Source organism: Equus asinus, chromosome X, assembly GCF_041296235.1.
Source record: "Equus asinus isolate D_3611 breed Donkey chromosome X, EquAss-T2T_v2, whole genome shotgun sequence".
Lineage (NCBI taxonomy): Eukaryota > Metazoa > Chordata > Mammalia > Perissodactyla > Equidae > Equus > Equus asinus.
Window position 1 is genome coordinate 40,062,769 of NC_091820.1, and position 22,702 is coordinate 40,085,470.

General features: G+C 43.2%; 1 protein-coding gene and 1 pseudogene across 3 annotated transcripts in view; one reads left to right on the forward strand and one right to left on the reverse strand.

The window, feature by feature from the left end:
* ZNF157 (zinc finger protein 157) overlaps nucleotides 1-22,702 on the reverse strand; it is a 49,427-nt gene that overhangs the window by 2,445 nt on the left and 24,280 nt on the right. For 2 of the 3 annotated variants that reach the window (XM_044763423.2, XM_014867619.3), the window contains exons 3-4: nucleotides 407-533; nucleotides 20-115 (exon numbers count right to left, since the gene is read on the reverse strand). In XM_044763423.2, coding sequence (XP_044619358.1) covers nucleotides 20-115; nucleotides 407-533 — 223 coding nt within the window. Of the gene's footprint in view, nucleotides 1-19; nucleotides 202-406; nucleotides 536-22,702 lie in introns of those variants that run through there. The other variant, XM_044763424.2, reaches the window with a different exon arrangement.
* LOC139042761 (UBX domain-containing protein 4 pseudogene) lies at nucleotides 10,159-22,093 on the forward strand (annotated as a pseudogene).

Genomic DNA, 22,702 nt, shown 5'->3' on the forward strand with positions numbered 1-22,702 from the left:
CTAGTTCTTGCTCACTCACCTGGGTAACCATGGCCTGAGGAGTCCTCCTCTAATATCCACAGCTCTTCTCCTCGCTCCAACTTGAAGATCATCTCTGGTTTGGCCACGCAGAGGCCTGTTAATGGGAAATGGCACAGGACGTGGGCCAAGTTGTCTGAGCTTTAGGGCCTCTGATGGAGGAGGAAGGTGCATCTTCATGAGCTGCACAAGGAAGGGGCCCATTTAAACCTTTCATTGGGGGAAGTGAGAACACACACACCTTTCCTAGAGCCCCAAACTGATCAATCATCTCTGACCCTTGAATCTAAAACTAAAGTATCATTAAACTCTACAAAGGCTGCACGCCTTACAGCAGCCAAGAAAGGAAACACACGCTACCAGGAGCTACGTGGACAACAGTCCTCACCCACAGATGCCAGGTTGCTGTAATTCTCCAGCATCACATCCTTGTGCATGGTCCTCTGAGCAGGGTCCAGTCTGTGCCACTCCTGTCGGGTAAAATCCACAGCCACGTCCTCGAATGACACAGATCCCTGTAACAACAATCTGCAACGATCAGAATGGGATGCACAGAAAAGACGTGTAGGAACTAACTCTCTGTTGCCCACAGCTGCAAAGGGCAAGGAATGACAGGTACTGCCAAGGCTACTTGGTTATTTAAGCAATCAAAGTTTGTTGATAAAGGGAGACAGAACAAGGAGCAGGGATAAAGGGGAACAACAAATCGGTACTTACAACATCCACACCACAATCAGCCGGGGAAGTCCCAATAGCTTGTATGGCGGGTGGGAGTGCCGATTGTCTAGGTCTGAGGCAAAGCGTCCTTTCCTCAGTGAGACTTCCAATGACTCTATGCCTGTGACTCTCTTTCATCCTAAGGTCTCTCTGGGTTCTGACTCAGGGTTTTAGACATTTGGATATGTGGAGTTATTTCTTCTTGTTCCCACGGATGGGGTGTTTTTATTTTTTTTGTTCCCACAGATGGGATGTTTTTAAAGTCCTGTCAGGTGCCCGTCAGGGTGGCCAGCCCAGACAAGGAACATGATGCAGGACATATTCTTTGTAACTTGTGCCTTAGAGTCAAGGCCGAAGTGGCCATCTTTGGCCCTGAGCCCAGACACATTCTTTTGTGTGGGGCCCAGGCCCAGTGTCCTTGGAAGGTGGGGGGGGGGGGGTCAATGAACTCTGTACGTTATGGGCCCTGACATTTCCACCAATCCACAGGACACTAGGCGAACTGAAAGCCCCTGTTTTAAACACATACACAACTAACATCTAAGGAACAGAAGACAGACTATTATAATGAGTAAAAGGGCATCCTTAAAATAATTGTTCCACCCTGTAGGGAGCCATGAGAAGAGACCAGGGGAATAATTGATACTATGTATTTGATCTTGTAAATCTTTAATAATATCATCTAAATATAAAGTACGATCTGTAACATTAAAACAACACATGCCAGAAATTTTGGTACAAGGTAACTTATGCAGCAAAAATAAATAATCTAAAGCAGCTTGGCGAATTAAAGCATTTTTTTGTAACTCTTGCAATTCTAAAGAAATGGCTGACGGCATGGGTGGTGTCATTGATTACTGAGGTTGGGCACATGCTAAATGTTCTACAGTTCTGTGTAACTCAACAACTAAACCAGGTACGAGTAATAGCAAAGCAGCCAAGGCAGCTACTGCGGTTACAGGTAATGGATTCACGCTAGAATCACAATGAGCACTTAAACCACGAGCGGGACGGAGCTTTACAGCTGGGTGTTCCGCAATTAAAGGTGCAATTTGTCCTACACTACAAGCTTTAGGGGCCGGCGACATTAGGGGACTAATAGTATCCCCACATAACTAATACTAGCCAAGGGGTAAGGCAAGGGGTAAGGTAAGGGTTTTTACTCTTTGTGAATAATGACAATAGGTAGGTATGTAGGAGCAATTAAAACATAGACAATCCATAGCAAGGGTACCTGTTAATGGGATGTAGAAGTGTTTTAAAGCCTTTGTATCACTCATTGGTTGCCAAGTGAGGTGAGCAGTTCCAGCTATATTCTTAAAATTAGTGTAAGTTCTTCTAAAGCCGAGTAAGTTTGCCTGTAGAAGTCTATTGGGGGTATCACCATCTCTTAAACACAAAGCAGTCTTATTTACTACCTCGTTAGTTAAATGTAACCATAACTTTTTAGTCTCTAAAGCACTGGTAGGATTAGGAATAACACTAACATATACACTGACCTTTAAGTAAACGTTATCAGGGGTACCTTTTTGATATTTTGCACAAGTATACATACCTCCGCTCTGGAGGGTGGCTGACAATAATTGTATACTAAAATTATAATTACTTCGCATAGTTAAATTTTTATAACGGGTTTGTCTAATATGTTTTTGATCAAAGATTAAATGTCCATTTAGAGTCCATGACAGGTCCGACGGGATGCGCGCAGTTGGTCCAACAATGCGGTGTCAGCTGCTGACCCGCTGTTACATTTGGCGGGGCTTCCACCATCATGGAGCAATCTCTAGCAGTTGTTATAGTCTGGATCTTCTACCAAATGAACAGCTATTTCCATTTACGGAGAGAAAGAAAAGTTTTGGGAACATAATATATGGTGGCATCATTAGGGTACATTAGGGCCACTGTGGCGGAGGGGCCCTGTGCTATTACCTCCGCGGCCTGCGGCTCTGAATGGGGAGGCTTGCGAACCCATACTTTTATTCCTGGTTTCTGTCTGGAATTTGTGGAGCCAAAGCCTTGAGCTCCCCTTGCAGTGACCATTGTTGGTCCTGTACTTTCAGCAATTAGGTGATGCGGTAATGGTAAGAGCAACAATTGACTAATACGGTCATATTTAGTTACCTTGAAAGGTTCTAAATCAGAATTATATAATAGAAATTTGATTTCTCCTTGGTAATCTGGGTCAATTACTCCCCCCAGTACCTGTATTCTTTTCAAGGCCCATCCAGAGCATGCAACTAATAAACCAAAAGTATTGGTGGAAATATTAAACCAATTCTTGTAGGAATTATATGTTGTTTTCCCGGGAAAATTATACATTCAATAGTACTGGTTAAATCTATACCTGCAGCTTCCTCAGTAGCTCGATAAGGAACAGATGCTGAGGGAGGTATTTTCCGGTACTGCAGAGGGGTATTTGAAAGTATATTTTTCTTTCTATCCTTTGCTATGGCGGCTGTAATTCCCAACATTCTTCGTTGGGGAGTGGTGTTTCCTAAGGGACGGTTATTAAGAACTTTGGTGGCCCCTCCAAATCATCCATCCATTTAGTTAGGGGCCCTAGGCGTTTTAATTGGGTTTTTAACAGACCATTCATTCTTTCAATAAGACCAGCAGCTTGTGGATAATAAGGGATATGATATATCCACTCAATATGGTGTGCTTTAGCAAAACACTGAACTTACTTACCTGTAAAGTGGGCAGATTATCACTTTGGATCTGCTGAGGAGTGCCAAAATAGAGTTGTATAATTCCCAAAGTTTTAATAGTTGTCTGTTGGGTAGCCCGCCTATGTGGGTGGGCCACCAAAAACCCAGAAAATGTATCTACTACAGTACAAACATAAATCTTTCTATAATGTGAGGGCAAAAGTCTAATATACTCTATTTGCCATATTTGTGCAGGATAAAGCCCACGCTTGATTTGCCCCATTGTGGGATGGGGAATTGCTCGCCTATTCAAAATTTGGCAAGTAGGGCATTGATTTGAGGCTCTCTGGAGCTGATCACGAGTTACAGGTAACCCAGGCTACTGTGCCCACCTGGAAGCAGTTTTGGCTCCCAAGTGACTGCTTTTCTGGTGAACCCATCGGGCTAGTTCCAAAGAAGCAGCTGTAACCACTGATGCGGTCTTAGCCAGACGATCCGCGTGCTGATTATATAGGTGTTCTGTAGAGGTAGGCAACACATGAGCATCAACATGGAACACAGTAATAATCATTGAGGAACTCCATAGCCAGATGTCTTGCCATAATGGCTTTCCCCAAATTTCTCGGTTACCAAGCATCCATTCATGTTTAGCCCATTCTGGCATCCAAACTGCTAACCCATTAGCTACTGACCATGAGTCAGTGTATAAATAACACTGTCCTCCTAGCTCTTGTTTGATAGCCTGGTAAACTGCATACAATTCTGCATACTGGCTACTGATTCCTTTCCCCTGGGTCCCCAAGGTTTTTTGAGACATAGGGTTATAGGCGACCGCCTTCCAGCAATGGGCTCCAGCTATCACCCGGGCTGAGCCATCTGTGAAGCAAGCATGCTGCTGTTGTCCTGCCGTTAGCTGCTGAAAAGGCAGTCCCCACCTACGGGGGATTCTTGCTCCTGGGGGTTCTCTTTATTCATTTCTAAAGAACCTGGAAGTGTGGGATCAAATACTTGTTCATGCAACAATGCTTGCCCTTTGGGCCCTGGCTTCATTCTGTCCTGAATATACCATTTCCATTTAATTATACTGGCTTCTTGAGCATGTCCAATTCGGGGAGACACAGGTGTCCCCTGTACCCAGGTTAAAATAGGTATTGGGGACATAGTATAACCTCATGCCCCACACTTAAAGCCTCACTTTCTAAGAGAGCCTAATAACATGATAATAACTGTTATTCAAAGGGAGTGTAATTCCCAGCAGCCTCTGGGAGCTTTCGAGCCCAAAACCCGAGAGGCACCTTCTTCCCATCCTGTTTTTGCCAAGTGCTGCAATTTGCATATCCATCTGCTGCATGAACCTGCAACTCAATTGGCCCACCCCTTACAGGCCACAGGTCCAGGGCTGTTTGTATAGCCTGTCTAGCATTTTCAAAAGCATTTTTCTCTGGTTCACCCCACTGAAACTGATACTTTTTCCGAGTGGCTCAATATAAGGGGGCCAGGATTTGATTTAAATGTGGAATGTGTTGCTGCCAGAATCCAAACAAGCCAATAAATTTTTGTGCCTCCTTTTTATTTCGAGGAGGGGCAAAACTCAAAATCTTTTCTTTTGCTTTTGGCAAGATTTCTCGTTGTCCTTTATTCGAAATTATGCCTAAGAATGTGACAGTTTGTGCTGGCTCCTGGATTTTGGTGGGATTTATTTTTCATCCTTCCTCCTGTAAGGTTTCTTTCTTTCTTTTCTTTTTTTTTTTTTTTTGAGGAAGATTAGCCCTGAGCTAACTACTACCAGTCCTCCTCTTTTTTTTGCTGAGGAAGCCTGGCCCTGAGCTAAGATCTGTGCCCATCTTCCTCTACTTTATACGTGGGATGCCTACCACAGCATGGCTTGCCAAGTGGTGCCATGTCCGCACCCGGGATCCGAACTGGCGAACCCCGGGCTGCCTAGAAGCGGAAGGTGCGCAATTAACCACTGTGCCACCGGGCCGGCCCGCCTCCTGTAAGGTTTCTAAAACTGCTTGTAAAGCACAATTTACCTCTTCCTGATTTAATCCCTGAATTAAGATGTCATCAATATAATGGACTAGCTGTGTACTTAAATCTATTGAGGTGTGGGACAATGTTTCCGCCCCCTGCCTATGACAGATAGTGGGGCTGTGTATATATCCCTGAGGCAACCTGGGGAAAGTATATTGTCCTCCCAGCCAGGTGAAAGCAAATTGGGATTGAACTGTTTTAACAATGGGTATAGAAAAGAAAGCATTAGCCAAATCAATCACAGCATACCAAACACCAGGATGTCTTTGTATTTGTTCTATTAAGGTGACCACGTCAGGCACGGCAGCAGTTAAGGGAGGAGTCACCTTGTTTGGTTCTCGATAATCTACTGTCATGCGCCAAGAGCCATCACTCTTTTTGACAGGCCAGATGGGATTATTCCATTCTGTAGTTATAGGTATTAATACTTGGGCATCTAAATATTCCTATATAGTGTCTGAAATTCCTTGTTGCCCCCCTGGGATCTTATACTGTTTCATTTGTACAAGTGAAGTGGCTGGGGGCAACTCCACCTCATGTTTAATACATCCAATAATAAGAGAACGGGCAGAATACGTTAAAGAGTGTATCCCAAACTGATCTCGTCCGTCTGTCAACTGCAATGTTAATCCTTTCAGAATATCAATGCCGATTATATATTCAGAAATAGGAACTATCATTACCAAATAAGTTCGTTTAGGGGGTTGCCCTATTTGCATGGTCAAATGTGTGGCTACTACAGAAATTTCTTTTCCTCCTAGACCTGTAATAAGAAATTTTTGACCTCTCAATTTTGTAGGATTGCCATAGATAAGAGTGGCCTCTGCCCCCACATCCACCAATGTTCGAGTTACTGTTGTTGAGCCATTCTTCCAGAAAATTGTTAGAGCTACATGGGGACGAGCGTCCGTTTTAATAGCAGCCCTAACCTCTGTACAGAGGTTTGGCCCTCATGTCAGGCTAACAAATCAACAAAAAGAGGATCAGCCGGTGCCGCTGGAGGAGCTGGGGGGGGCCACCTGTTCCCCACTTGGGGGCTTTCCCTTTTCCTCTGTAAGCATTCCTCCTGAAGCCTTCCTTGCATGTAATCCTTTTTCCTTAAACAAAGGCCACAAATCCCTAGTTTCTGCCCCATCAATCTTCTCTTTAGCAACCCCTGCCTGTAGAAGGGCTGAAAACATCCTTCTGGGAAATCCTTTGCCTTTTTTTTGGAGGAAGATTAACCCTTAGCTAACTACTGCCAATCCTCCTGTTTTTGCTGAGGAAGACTGGCCCTGAGCTAACATCCGTGCCCATCTTCCTCTACTTTATACGTGGGACGCCTACCACAGCATGGCTTGCCAAATGGTGCCATGTCCGCACCCGGGATCCAAACCGGTGAACCCCGGGCCGCTGAGAAGTGGAACGTGGGAATTTAACCACTGCACCACGGAGCTGCCCTGAAATCCTTTTCTTTTGCTTTTGTAAATCCTCACGGCATTTACCAGCTTCCCTAGTGGTATTCCATTCCCCCAGACCTCCCAGCTGTGAGATCTTTATATCACCTCTGAGATAGGGGTGTCAGTCTCATTAAACAGTAATGTCACAATGACCTGCCTATAGGCAGGTGGGGCTGTCTTAATTATGCGCTTACAGATTTGGACGCTGAGAAGCATATTTGCCAATGCATCCGCCACTCCCAGGAAAACAGCCCATTTCATTGCTTCTTCCCTGATTCGTTGACAACAATCTTTCAAAGTATACTAAGGCCGATCGGCATTTGGCCACGTGTCATCAGTAGGATATTTGTCCTGGGCCCCTCGAACGGCAAGGGCCAGCAGAGTAGTGCCATCACCACCTTGAGCATTGTGGGTCCTTACACTCCGGTCTCTAAAGCCACTACGCACTGTAGGCTCAGTAGAGACAGTAACAAATTTATAGGCATCTCCTGAATCCAGTTGTATTCCACCTGCCCCCATATCATATAACCTAACTAGCCAGGACAATAGAGGCTCGCCGGGGTGTTGGGTAGCCCGTGCGAGGATAGCTGAAATTTCCTGCCGGGTAAAGTCTTCCACTACGTCCTGCTGCACTTCCTGATTTCCCTGCTGCTCTAAGCGGCGCCGCCGCAGCGGCCTGGCAGGGACAGTCTTAGCTGGCAAGGCCTCCTCATCTGAGGAGGGATTTTCATCATCGTCCCAGATGTCACCATCCCAAGTGTCTGGGTCCCAGTTAGGGCCGGCCGATGCAATTGCCATATGAACCTTTTTTATGTTCACCTGTCCTCGGCGGCGGCGGTATTTATATTTTGCCACACGCGCAGCCGCCTTTTGAGCAACATGTTGGTAGGTCCTAGCCTCATCTCCCAACACATAATTCTGGCACTGCACCATAGCCAGCCGAGACTGGCAATCAGACAGTTCCCTCTCTAACAACACCTCTCCTTTAGTATGCGATCCCCGTCTTCTATGGCCCTACGGTAAGCATGTAACAAACACCATCCTCTTCTAGCCAAGAAGGCAACATCATCTTTTCCTTTTACTGTCTGCAATGCATTCACCACATGAATAGGCTCCCACATAGGGAGCTTATTATTCCATGCCTCATACAAGCCTGATCTACGACTCCATTCCTCGGCCAATGCAGAAAACTGAGGGTGCTGCCATCCCGGGACCTCAATAGGAGCTTCAGTGGTCTTTGATTTCTTAAACAAGAAGCCCATAAATGCGGATCCTGCTCACAGCGCCAAAATTGTTGCCCACAGCGGCAAAGGGCAAGGAATGACAGGTACCGCCAAGGCTATTCGGTTGTTTAAGAAATCAAAGTTTATTGGGGCTGGCCCGTGGCCGAGTGGTTAAGTTCGCGCACTCCGCTGCAGGCAGCCCAGTGTTTCGTTGGTTCGGATCCTGGGCGCGGACATGGCACTGCTCATCAGACCACGCTGAGGCAGCGTCCCACATGCCACAACTAGAGGGACCCACAACGAAGAATATACAACTATGTACGGGGGGCTCTGGGGAGAAAAAGGAAAAAATAAAAAAATCTTTAAAAAAAAAAGAAATCAAAGTTTATTGATAAAGGGAAACAGAACAAGGAGCAGGGATAAAGGGGAACAACAAATCGGTACTTACAACATCCACACCACAATCAGCCGGGGAAGTCCCAATAGCTTGTATGGCGGCTGGGAGTGCCGATTGTCTAGGTCTGAGGCAAAGCGTCCTTTCCTCAGTGAGGCTTCCAATTATTCTATGCCTGTGACTCTCTTTCATCCTAAGGTTTTTCTGGGTTCCGACTTAGGGTTTTAGACATTTGGATATTTTGAATTATTTCTTCTTGTTCCCACGGATGGGGTGTTTTAATTTTTTTTGTTTCCACAGAGGGGGTGTTTTTAAAGTCCTGTCAGGTGCCCGTCAGGGTGGCCAGCCCAGACAAGGAACATGGCACAGGATATATTTTTTGTAACTTGTGCCTTAGAGTCAAGGCCGAAGTGGCCATCTTTGGCCCTGAGCCCAGACGCATTCCTTTGTGTGGGGCCCAGGCCCAGTGTCCTTGGAAGGTGGGGGGGGGGTCAATGAACTCTGTATACTCTCTCAAGAGAGCATCACTAAGAGGTGACTAGAAAAAGCTACCCCAGACACTTGACTCCGTGTCTTGCTTGATATTATATTTTGTGGGGGGGAAACTCAGAATAGCCCTGCTACTGCGTTAATTTATCAAGTCATGAAGAAAAGACTACTGACTACTGAGTTAACGCTATATGCCTGGACCTGTCCCCATTGCCGGGGAAACGAAAAGGAATCCGATGGAGTGTCTGCTCCTAAGGAGCTCCTACCCCACTACGGAGACTTGTACAGGAACACATGCCTGCAGTGAGGGGTCACAGGAGCTACGCTGGACAAAGGCACAGGGTGCAATGGGCTTTCCCAAGGGAGGGAACAAGATTCCACTTTGTGTTATCAGACTGAACTTCACCTGAGGAGGTAGAGCTTTGAAGCCTTAAACGAGAACATCATTTCCCTCGAATATGGGGCAACAGCATAAGGAAAGGCAGGAAGACATGAAACACACACGGTGATTTACGGAACTACATTTCAGCAAAGTATGACAAGAAAATAGTGCTTCGGACTGTGATGACATAAAGGGCTATAGAGACATTTAGGGGCCAGACAGGGGAGCGATCTTCATCTTCTTTTTTCTATAGATCATCAGTCTCCAGAATACTTGACTTCTTACACAACCAGAATATTTTCTGACCTTTCCACAATACATTTATATTTATAAATTATACAGAAGTACCGTCAAGTGGAAGAAAGGGAGAGAATATTACTCCAGGATAATGGCATGAGCAGCTGATAGAGGCTGGTGCCACATGTTGAAATTAGCAAAACAGGAGACACAATGGGTTGGCAGAAGGGGAAACTGAGACAGATCTTGGACCTGAGCTGGAGTGTTTATGGCACATTCTGACAGAGACACCCAGTTGGCAGGTGGATATGATTGTGGAGCTCAGGAGAGAAGGCTAGGCTAGACCAAGCTGGGAGGCAACAGCACTTCAATACTAGCTCAAATCCCCAGAATAAACTGGACGGCTAAGAGAGAACACAGAGCTTGGGAGAAGCGCCAAGCACAGAGTCAGCAGGGACACCAATGTGACATGCAGACTGAAGGAGGGCCCCTATGGGACAGAGAAAATGGGAGCAATCTTTTTTTTTTTTCCTCATACAGTCCTGCCCCAAAGTGCCCCAGTGCCAAAACCGCAACCATGCAGCAGCAGGCGCCTCAAACCCTACAGAAGAGGAGCCATTTTCTTTGGCCAGGGGCACAGTGGTCTGAAGAGTGTGAGAAGAATCGCCATTGCGCCTCTTTTCTAACCTCCTACCACTTGGCCCTGAGGGCAAACCTAGTTGCAGAGAGTGAGTGCCAGAGTGGAGAAACTAAAGCCCCAACTGTCCAGCCAGAGGACCAGGACGGGGAGCCCTGGAGCAGGAGTGTGAGGGAGACTGCCCTAATAATGTAGCTTCGACATACATGAAGCAAAACGGGAAGAGCTGAAAATAGAAACGGGCAAATCAGCAATTATGGCTGCTGGCTTTCAACACCTCTTTTAGTAATAAAATCAGCGAGAAATAGAGAAACTGAACACCACCAATCAACCAACTGACTGCGCAGGACATTCCACTCAAAAATAGAGAGATTAACAGTTTCTTCAAGTACACATGGAATATTCAGTAAGCTAGACCATATCCTGGATCACAAAAGAAACCTCAAAACAATCAAAGGGCCACCCACTGGGTACCAAGAAAAATTGACCTGGAATAATCAACTGAGATATATCCTAATAAAACTACTAGAATTTAAAGACAAGGGGAAAAAATCCTCAGGGCCTCCAGGCAAAAAGATGAAATAACTTACAAGGCAAGAGAATTAGATTGGCCTATGGAAAACAGTACAGAGATTTCTCAAAAAATTAAAAACAGAAACACCATATGATCCAGCTATTCCACTTCTGGGTATTTATCTAAAGATTATGAAAACACTAATTTGAAAAGATATATGCACCCCTATGTTCATAACAGCATTATTCAGAACAGCCAAGACTTGGAAGCAACCCAAGTGGCCATCAATGGATGAATACATAAAGAAGATGTGGTTTATATACGCAATGGAATACTACTCAGCCATAAAAAAGACAAAATTGTGCCATTTGCAACAACATAGATGGACCTTGAGGGTATTATGCTAAGCAAAATAAGTCAGACCAAGAAAGGCAAATACTGTATGATTTGACTCATAGGTGAAAGATAAACAAACACATAGATACAGAGAACAGATTGGTGGTCACCAGAGGGGAAAGGGGTGGGGAGAGGGCAAAAGGGGTAAAGGGGCATGTGTGTATGGTGATGGATAAAAACCAGACTTTTGGTGGTGAATATGATGCACTCTATACGGAAGCTGAAATATAACAATGTATACCTGAAATTTACAAAATGTTATAAACTCCTGTGACCTCAGTAAAATAATAAAAAATAAGTAAAATTTTAAGATAAAAAATGTAAAAAGAGAATTAGATTGGCATCAATTTCTCAAAAACATACAAAACAAAGCAATAGTAGAATAATATTTTCAAGAAAGTACAAACAAAGGAAGTTATATCCGGCCAAGATATCCTTCAAGCATCAAGGCCATTAGAAAAACAGTTTTGAATGTGCCAGAACACTTGTGCTCTTCCTAAAGAATTTAATAGAGCTGCACTAACCAATATGGTAGCCACTAGCCACATATGGCTATTTAAATTTAAATTTTGATTAATTAAAATGGAATAAAATAGAAAATCAGTTCCTCAGGCACTCTCGGCACATTTCCAGCGCTCAACATCCCCATGTGGCTAGTTACAGTTCTGGACAGCAAAGACACAGAACATTCCCATCATTGCAGGAAGTTCTACTGGACAGCATTCCACTAAATGATGAGCTTCAGCCAATCGAAAACAGCGAATGGGAAAATTTTGGCAAAAGGACTGACAGTGAGCATTTCATATATTTAATTGTAAAGCTAAGACTAAAACAAGGCTGGGGTCACGGGTTAAAGGATAATGTACAAACATTAGGTGTTTTGAAAAAAGTAGAAAAACTACAACTGAAAAATTGGAGGAAAAGAGAAAAAGGGGAAAGCTGAATAAGATCACTGACTGCTGGATAAGTAAGCAGTGAGAGACAAGGTAGATGGTAAAAGATTAATAAAAACAGTATGGAGGTTCCTCAAAAAATTAAAAATACAACTACCACATGATCCAGCAATTCCGCTTCCAGGTATCTATCCAAAGGAAATGAAATCCCCATCCTGAAGAGCTATCTGCACTCCCGCGTTCACTATATTCACAACAGTCACAATATGGAAACAGCCTCAGTGTCTGTCAACAGATGAATGGGAAAAAGATGTGATATATACATACAATGGAATACTTCCTCAGTCATGAGAAAGAAGGAAATCCTGCCATTTGCGACGACGACGCAGATGAACCTGGAAGACATTATGCTAAGTGAAATAAGTCAGAGAAAGACACTCTGATCTCATTTATACGTGGGATCTAAGAAAAAAAAGTCGAACTCATAAAAGCAGAGAGTAGAATGGTGGTTTCCAGGAGTATGGGGGAAATGGGGACATATTGGTCAGAGTACAAAATTACAGTCACGTAGAATGAATAAGTTTAGACATCTAATGTACAGGCATGATGACTATACTTAATAATACTGTATTGAACAAGGGAAATATGCTAAGAGAATAGATTTCAGGTACACTGATCACACAAAAAAATAGTAACTATGATGTGAGGAGATGATATGTTAATAAGCTTGACTGTAGTAATCATTTCACTATGTATATGTATATCAAATCATCATGTTGTACACCTTAAATATATACAATTTTTATAAATAAATAGTAAATAAAAAGAAAGAAAGAAAAAAGAGTTGACTAAAGGTACTATAAAAAGTATTAACACAAAGGCAACCACGAGCATAAAAATATGTCTTCCTAATTACCAACAAAAATTCAGAAGAAACACTCAATAGGGAAAGATAGTAAATATAACAAATACACAGAGTAATTACAACATAAGGTAAAGTATGAGAGAATTGAGACCAAACATATTTATATTATTTACATTAACAAACAGTAATACGAATAAATGTGAATAGGTTTACCCACCTATTAAAAGAAAAAGGTTTTCACTTTGCCTCATAAAGCAAAACCCAACACAATGCTCTATACAAGAGACATGCTTAACAGTCTTTCAAAAGGCTAAAATTAAAGAGATGGACAACGATTTAGCGAATGAAAACAATATAAAAGCAGAGATTGAAATCCTGATACCAGACAAAGAAGAATTTCGAAAGCAATTATATGAGACAAAGTAGGATACTTTGTAACGTTGAAAGCCCTGTCCACAATGAAGCCATAACAATAAAGCCTATGCACAAAGTAACACAGCAAAGCCTCTATAAACCAAGAACTACAGGAATGTAGGAAGAAACAGGAACACTCTCCAACGGGAGACTTGTAACATTCCACTCACAGAATGAGACAGATTAAGTGGACAAAAACAACTACCATACAGATCACACAGAACATACTTTTTCTCAAGCACACGTGGAACATTCTCAAAAACTGATCACATACTGAGGCACAAAGAAAACAATCTCAGTAGGTTCCTTAAAATAGGAATATTACAAACAACGCTGATCACAATCAATAAAGAAACTTAAGAAGTAGAAATTAACAAGCTGATTCTAAAATTCATACGGAAATAAAAAGGACGTAGAATAGACAAAGCGACTTTGAAAAAGAAGAAAAAAGTTTGAGGACTTACATTATCTCATTTCAAGACTTATAAAGCTACGGTTCACAGCACAGTGCTGTATTTTTGTAAAGATATAGATGAGACAAAATAGAGCTTAGAAATAGACCCACTAATATATGGTTAATTAATGCCTGACAAAGGTGTCAAGGATATTGAGTGGAGAAAGGATATTCTTCTCAACAAATGGCTCTGGAACAAGTGGATAGTCATATCCAAAAAAACTTCAGAGTTCCTGAAGGATATTTACTGGACTGTTAAGACTGATTATCTCCAGAAGGTGAGATTATGAGGAAGTTTCCAATTAAAATTTTTACACTTTACCTTGACTAAATGATCATTTAGTGTCTGTTAGCTTTCTCCATTGTAAAGTAACCAATTTTCCCTATGTAATTAAGGAGTTATCTGCGGGGACACATCTTGAGACTATGTAAATATTTTGTTCCTCATCAAACTTTCATCTAATAGCTTTGGCATCCATCAATGATTTTTGCTTGACTCAATTATTACTACAACAGTTGCAAAAATGGTTATTTTTCTAACTCTATCATTCTTTCCACATTATTAATTGGCATTAAACCTTAAGGAAGAGCTTTCTCTTCCCCCTCGTTCAGTCATTTATTATCAGTATGGACTCATGGTTTATCTTGGTCCCCAGCCAGGCTCAACATCCAGCTGGGCACCCAGGGCCATATGCACATGTGTGGGTAAAATGGCAAGGAGGCAGAGAAGGAACTTTTCTGGGACTCTTTGTTTTTTTGGTTTTTTTTTTTAAAGATTTTATTGTTTTCCTTTTTCTCCCCAAAGCCCCCCAGTACATAGTTGTATATTCTTCGTTGTGGGTCCTTCTAGTTGTGGCATGTGGGATGCCGCCTCAGCGTGGTTTGATGAGCAGTGCCATGTCCGTGCCCAGGATTCGAACCAACGAAATACTGGGCTGCCTGCTGCGGAGCGAAAGAACTTAACCACTTGGCCACGGGGCCAGCCCCTCTGGGACTCTTTTAAACAAAAAAATAATGCACTGTGATTCCAAAATCTGTCAGTGAAGCCCTAACAGGGGCCACAGTTTGATTAGGAGGACATAGGGAGGGGCGCGACAGTTGATGGAATTAAGGTGAAAGTTTGGAAGAAAATGGGAATGTCTGAATGGACTTTATATGACATGGCTGTATCTTCTTCATCTAGATGTATTCCTGAGATGGGTATTCTGTCTGACTAGGAACACTTCTCCTATCTAATATTGTAGAAGAGAAGGAATGTAAGTTCACCCTTTGGCCAGTATTAATTGCCCATGATAAATGAGAATCTTTAGAACTGCCAGAGCCCATACAAGTTGCTATTTTGAAGCAGCATAGAATAGGTAGTGGACAGAAAGACATCACCACTTTAATTAATGACACGTTAGAAGCTGGAGTGCTGGTCCAATAAATTCTCTTAGCTACCCCTGTATGGCTCATGAAAAAGGTGGATGGCTCAGGGGAACACCAGCAGACCATCATGGCTTAAATAAATTAGAATTGCTGATAACATCGGTATTTCCCGATACGGTTTCAACGGTGGAAAAATACAGGAAGCTAAAGGAGACTGGTTCTCAGTGACTGACCCTACAAATGTTTTTTTCTCTACCTCAATATAGGAAAAGAGGCAACCGCAGTTTGCTTTCACATGGGAAGGATCCTAATTTCCATTTACTGTCCTGCCACAGCGTTATTTGAATTCACCAGCTGTCATAATTCAACTGTCATAATTTGGTGAGAAAGGATTTGGACTTGATGCAAGTTTCAAGCATAATAATACACTACAGGGATGAAATCATGATAATATCAGAAATGGAACAGCAAACTAGGACTGGCTTAAATGCAACAGTGACACACACGATCAACAGAGGCTAGTTGATAAATCCAACAAAACTCTAAGGGCCCACTCAAATGGTGAAATTCTTAGGAATACCCTGGGCAGCAGTCAGCCATGGCATTCCAGGGACAACAAGAAACGAATTGCTGTTCCCTACCCCCGCTACTAAGCAAGAAACCGAGCAACGGCTCAGGTCACGTGGATTTTGTGGAATGCATGTTCCACATCTGCAAATATTGCTAGCTCCTCTACATAAAACTACCCCAAAGAAGGCTGTATTTGAATAAGGGCCTGAAAAAAAGTAAATTATGTCTGAATTGCAAAAAGTCGTAGCTCTCTTGATGCCTTTGGGCCCTTATGATCCACACTCAGACACGATTTTGGAAGTATCTGCAGCTTGTACAAGTGTTGCAGCTAGCACAGGGAGCCTAGTAGGCTCATGAACAAAATGACCGTGGTGACAGGGATGGAGGTTATGCACGGGCTCAGCAACATGGACGTCCACTCACCAAGGCTGACCTGGCTACAGCCACAGCAGAGTGCCCAATTTGCCAGTAGCAGACACTGAGTCCCTAATGTGGCACCATTCCCCGGGGTGATCAGCCAGCTATCTGGTGGCAGGTTGATTACACTGGACTGCTGTCCTCACGGAAGGGGCAGCACATTGTTCTTACTGGAATAGACAGTTACTCTGGATATGAACCTGCCTTTCCGCATGCAATGCTTCTGCCCAAACTGCTGTCTGTAGCCTTACAGAATGCCTTATCCACCATCGTGGCGTCCACAGGGCATTGCTTCTGATCCAGGAACTCACTGCACAGCCAGTGAAGTGCAGCAATGGGTCCGTGCTCAGGGAATTCACTTGTCTTACCATGTTCCGCTCCAGCCTGAAGCAGCTGGCTTGAGAGAACGGTGGAAGGGCCTTCCGAAGACTCAGTTTCAGTGCCAGCCAGGTGGTAACACCTTGCAGGGCTGGGGCAATGTCCTCCAGGAGGCTGTACAGCCTCTGAATCAGCATCTAATATATGGTGCTATTTCTCTCATAGACAGGAGTCACGGGTCTAGAACTCAAGGGCTGGAAATGGGAATGGCACCATTCACTATTACCCCTAATGATCAACTAGCAAGAATTTTCCTTCCCATCCCTGTGCTGTTATGCTCTGCTGGTGTAGAGTTCCAAAGGGAGAAACGCTTCCACCAGGAGACACGACAGTGATTCCACTGAACTGGAACCTAAGACTGCTACGCAGCCACTTTAGGCTCCTCAGGCCTCTGAATCAACAGGCAAGGAAGGCAGTTACAGTGTTGGCTGGGGTGATGGATGCTGACTACCAAGGGGAAATTGGGTTGCTGCTACATAATAGAGGTAAGGAAGTATATGCCTGGAATACAGAAGGTCCCTTAAGGCATACTATCATGCTTTGTGATTAAAGTCAATGGAAAACTACAATAACATAATTCAGGCAAAACTATTAATAGGGGCCGGCCCGGTGGCACAGTGGTTAAGTTCACACGTTCTGCTTGGCGGATCCAGGTTTGCTGGTTCGGATCCCAGGTGTGGACATGGCACCGCTCGGCAAGCCATGTTGTGGCAGGCGTCCCACATATAAAGTAGAGGAAGACGGGCACAGATGTTAGCTCAGGGCCAGTCTTCCTCAGCAAAAAGAGGAGGATTGGTAGCAGATGTTAGCTCAGGGTTAATCTTCCTCAAAAAAAATTTAAAAAAATAAAAATTAAAAAAAAACACCTATTAATAGCCCAGACTGCAGCAATTAAGGTTTGGGTCACCTCACTCGGTAAAGAACCATGACCAGCTAAGGCGCTTCCTGAGGGCAAAGGGAATATAGAATGGGGAATAGAAAGTACTTATAAACACAGGCTACGACCACGTCGCCAGTTACAGAAATGAGGGTTAACATTTTTACGAGCATTTCTTCCTTATTTTGTTATGGGTGTATGTGTGTGTGTGTGTACAAGAAATATTTTTGTTTTGTTCCCTCTCTTATCCTCTTATATCTAACATAAAATCTACTAATAACAGTTAGCTTTACAGTATTTAAGTTGCAGTCTATCAAGGAGCAGAGGGAGCATCACTCAGTGGCTTCGCACCCTCCTCTCAGGAAAGAGTTCGCCCGTTTTCAGCGGTACACACAATACTTGTACCATGTTGGGCTGAAGTACGACCTTGTCATTGTCTTTATTTGGAGATTAAGTATGGTTTAAGGAGATGAGTGTGGGTGTCAAGTTGACAAGGATGGACTGTGATGGTCAGTTTTATACACCAAGTGGGCTAGCTATAGTCCCCACTTACTCGATCAAACACTAATCAAGATGTCGCTGTGAAGGTATTCTGTGGATGTGATTACCATCTACCATTAGTTGACTTTAGTAAAGGAGATTATCCTCGATAATCTGAGTGGGTCTCGTCCAATCAGTTGAAAGGCCTTAAGAGCCAAACTGGGGTTTCCCTGAGGAAGAAGAAATTCCGCCTGTGGATGGCAGCATTGGCTCCTGCCAGAGTTTCCGGCCTGCCCTTGCTGACCACCTACCCCATGGATTTTGGCCCTGCCTAGCCAGCTCGCACAATCAATCCAATTCCTTGTACTAAATCTCTTAATGTAGATACACAAATCTAGCCTCTCCTGGCTCTATTTCTCTGGTAGAACCCTGATGATACAGAGGATCCAGTCGGGCCTTTAATCCAATGACAAGTGTCCTTATAAGACACAGACGAGGAGAAAACAAATACAATGGAGAGGGTCACGTAAAAACAGAGGCAGAGATTGTAGTGAGGTAGCCGCAAGCCAAGAAATGCCTGGAACCACGAAAAGCTGGAAGAAGCAACGAAGGAGTCTCCCCTGGAGCCTAGAGGGGGCATGGCTTTGCCAACACCTTGATTTCAGACTTCTAGTCTCCACAACTGTGAGAGGATAAATTTTTGTTGTTATAAGCCAAGTTTATGGTCATTAGTATGGCAGACCTAGGAAACTAACACAAATTTTTGTTACTGGGAAGTGGGGTACTGCTGCAACAAATACCTAAAAATGTGGAAGTGGCTTTGGCCTGGGATAATGTGTAGAGGCTGGCAGAATTTGAAGGCATGTGATAGAAAAAGCCTACATGATCTTGAAGAGACTAGTGGAAGAAATATAGACGTTAAAGGCACTGCCGGAGAGGGCTCAGAAGTATGTGAGGAAGACAGATGAGGAAGCTTATCACCTTAGAGACTACGCATATCACCATGAACAGAATGTTAACAGAAACATAAACAGTAAAGGTGCTTATGGTGAGGTTTCAGACGAAAATGAGGAACATGTCATTGGAAACTGGAGGAAAGACTCTCCTTGTTATATAGTGGCAGAAAACTTGGTAGAATTGTGTTTACAATTGTACGGAAAGTAGCACTTGTAAGGAATGAATTTGGATATTTAGCTGAGAGATTTTCCAGCAAAGTGGAGTGGTCCCTCCTTAACCACGGGGGATACATTCCAAGACCCCCGTGGATGCCTGAAACCGTGGATAGTCCCAGACCCTATCGATACTATGTTTGTTCCTACACATATAAATTTATCATAAAGTTTAATTTATAAATTAGGCACAGTAAGAGATTAACAACAATAACTAATAACAAAATAGAACAATAGATGTTAGCAACCTCAGTGTATGATTTCTTTCGGTTCCTTATTAAGTTGAAAACTTTCACTTTTTCACTTAAAGGAAGCACTTCATAGCTTCTCTGGCATATTTGATCGCCAGTATCACTACTCTTACACTTCAAGACCCATTATTAAGTAAAATAAGGGTTACCTGAACACAAGCACTGCGATTCTGTGACAGTCGATCTGATAACCAAGACGGCTATTAAGTAACAAACAGGTGAATAGCACATACAGCATGGACACTCTGGACAATGGGATGGTTAACGTCCCAGGTGGGAAGGCGTGAGAGTTCATCATGCTACTCAGAAGAGTGCACAATTTAAAACTTATGAGTTGTTTATTTCTGGAGTTTTCCATTTAATATTTTTGGATTGTGGTGGACTGCGGATAACTGAAAGCACAGAAAGCGAAACCGCAGATATGGAGGGACAACTGCATTGAAGGTGTGGCCTGGTTTTGTCTTGCTGCTTATAGTAAAAGGTGAGACAAAAGAAATATACGGAATAAGAAACTATTAAGCAAAAAATAACCAACACTTGATGGTTTGGTATATTCTCTGCCTATCCATGTTTTCCTGAACAGATTAGGTATGTGACTCATAGATCCATTGAACTATCTCAGCAGAATCCAGGAATAGAGATGGGATTATCCAGTAGAAATCTGTGAGGTCCCTCTTGTCTAGTGGAGACATACACAGGAGAGACACAAGGCTTTTGAGAATGTTACATGCGTAAAAACACTGCCAGCTTAACCTGGAAGGGACAGATACAGGGCAAAATGAAAGAAGGCTGTCAGACTTCCAAAATTTTACAGGTAGGAAATGGGCTGATGAACTACCTAGCTATAAATATGTGCTACCCTGCAAGAATAAGGAAGAATGACTTCAAGGGCAGAGTCTCAGGTGCAGTCAGAGAGTGGAGGTGTGGACCCAGAGGCAGAGGCCAATGGAGCCTCTGTAGGCAGTGCAGGGGCTGAAATTGTTGCCACAAGCCCAAAGGGCAGAACATTAAGCCACAGAGGATTATCTCCAAGCCTTGAAACCTAATGGAACTGCGCTGCTGGATTTCAAACTCGCTTGGGACCAGTGACCCTTTATTCCTTTCAATTTCTCCCTTTTGGAATGGGGATGTCTATCTTATGCCTATCCCACCATTGTATCTTAGAAGCAGATAACTTGTTTTCTAGTTTCACAGATGCACAGATTGAGAGGAATTGTGCCCCAGGATGAATTATACCCAGAGTCTCACCCTACTCATACCTGATTTAGGTGATTTAAATAATAAGACCTGGGACTTTTTGAGCTGATGATACTTGATGAGATTTTGGACTTAGAGTTGGCGCTATAATGGGTTAAGACTTTCGGGGATGCTGGGATGTGGTGAATGTATTTTGCATATGGGATGCATGTGAATTTTGGGACCAGAGGATGGACTGTACTGGGCTAAATGGTGGCCCCCCAAAAATAGGCCCACATGCTAACATCCAGACTCTGTGAATGTTACCTTATTTGGGACAAGGATCTTTGCAGATGTAGTTAAGGATCCTGAGTTGAGATCATCCTGGATTACCTGGGTGGACCCTAAATCCAATGACAAGTGTCCTTATAACAGACAGAAGAGAAGGGAGTGATGCTGTGGTTCCAGGGCACCATTCAGGTCACCATCACATTGGCCAAGAGGAGCAGCATGGTCTTCATGGTGTTCGTGGCGGGTGATGATGAGCAGTCTACACATGGCTGCAAGTTGGGAAGATGAGAAAGTGACAGAAGCATCCTCAAACAGTTCTGTTGCTGTTAAAATCAATACCAAAGGTGCACTCACTAACAGTTGAAACATCAGTTGCAAAGGAGCCAATTAGAAAGTTTAGTCTCTGTTTCATCCCTCATTTGAACCCAATAACACTTTTGAAAACTCTCATTTCAGATTTTGTGATACACCACCCACCTCTCCTGATACAAAGTCATACACTTAAACAGGACAAGAAAGTTCAAGCCATGTCACTCCCTCTCAGGAGCCTAGTCCATGTTCAAATCGGAGACCTACCCAGAAGCTCACTGTCACAGTGAAAAAACTAACCAAAACATTTGAAGAAAGGAAAGAAAAGTCAAAGAACAAAGATTAAGAAGGAAATTGAGGAGCAAAACTAGAAAAGAAATGTTGGATATTAAAAGAAAACAAGAAGAGTCAACAAACAGAATGTAAGAGCAAAGAAACAGAAAGAAGATAGGGCAGCTCAACGCCACAGCAAACAGCAGATTTGCATTGGACCACGCAGGGAGTGCTGTCTTTACATGACAAAGGCAAAAGCAGAAGCTGCCAAAGCTGTCGCTGTGCTGAAAACAGGCCAAAGTGGAATTCAAGAGGGAATCTCATGCAAGAGGAAGAAACACTACTGCAATAATTCAATTCTGTCTTCCTGCTGGTTCTTCCTTTATAAATCAGTTCCCTCCGGACACACCTCCAGAAAAAGCATGCATTTTATGGCACAGTTTACTGCACAGAAAGACCAACTACATCCATAGTACTCCTCCAGTGGAGACAACTGGGCACTGCTGGGGACAGTACTTTATCCACGCCCTGTCATCTGGATATTGGTTAGCAATTTCTTATTTAGTAATGTTCCTCCTGTACGGACTGCTTTGATCACATCATCACCAAAACACTCAAATTGCGCACCACCTAGCAACTCAGAAAAAAAGAGAACCAACCAGAAAAGAGTGCCTGAAAAGCATGGGGAAGACTTCAAAAGGGAAGGGAGATAGATTAAGGACTCAAGATGATGGTGAAGATGAAAACACTTGGAATGCAAATTCTATTCAACAGATGTAGTGAGACTAGTACAATGTGCGCGATAATCATTGTTTCTCTTACGATTTAATTCAACTAAAATTCTACTGGAGAAGTAGGACTGCTTTATGTTTTCCAACTAGTCTATATTTAAAGTGTCTCTTTACTCCTGCTTAGTGAGTGAGTTAAACTGTCTAAGTCAGAAAAGTCAAGAGTAAAATTAACTGGTTGCGAAGTCCCTACATATGGTAACCAACTGCTAGAAGCCTAGAGAATCTACCTTCCATCAGTTTGCTTATGCAGACCTTCAGGTACCCCCTGCCCTTATCCCTCCACTCTCACAGGGCATGTTTTGTTCAGAGGTATTTTGCTCTAAAACTCTTAAGCCCACACGAAGTAACTGGTACATCACTGAGTAACATGCCTCGGTCAGATGCATTTTAATTAACCAATCAGATAATAACTTATGTTTAGGCTTTCTCTAATCACTCATCAACTGCAAGCAAAATCTTGTAGTTTTTAATCCTACTCAAACACTGAATGAAAAATCTTTTCAAAAGAAAAATAGCCCCAGGAGACCTGTGATAGCATTTATGACAAGGATATAATTGAAGACACTGTTTCCATCATCCACATGAAGATCTATCAAAA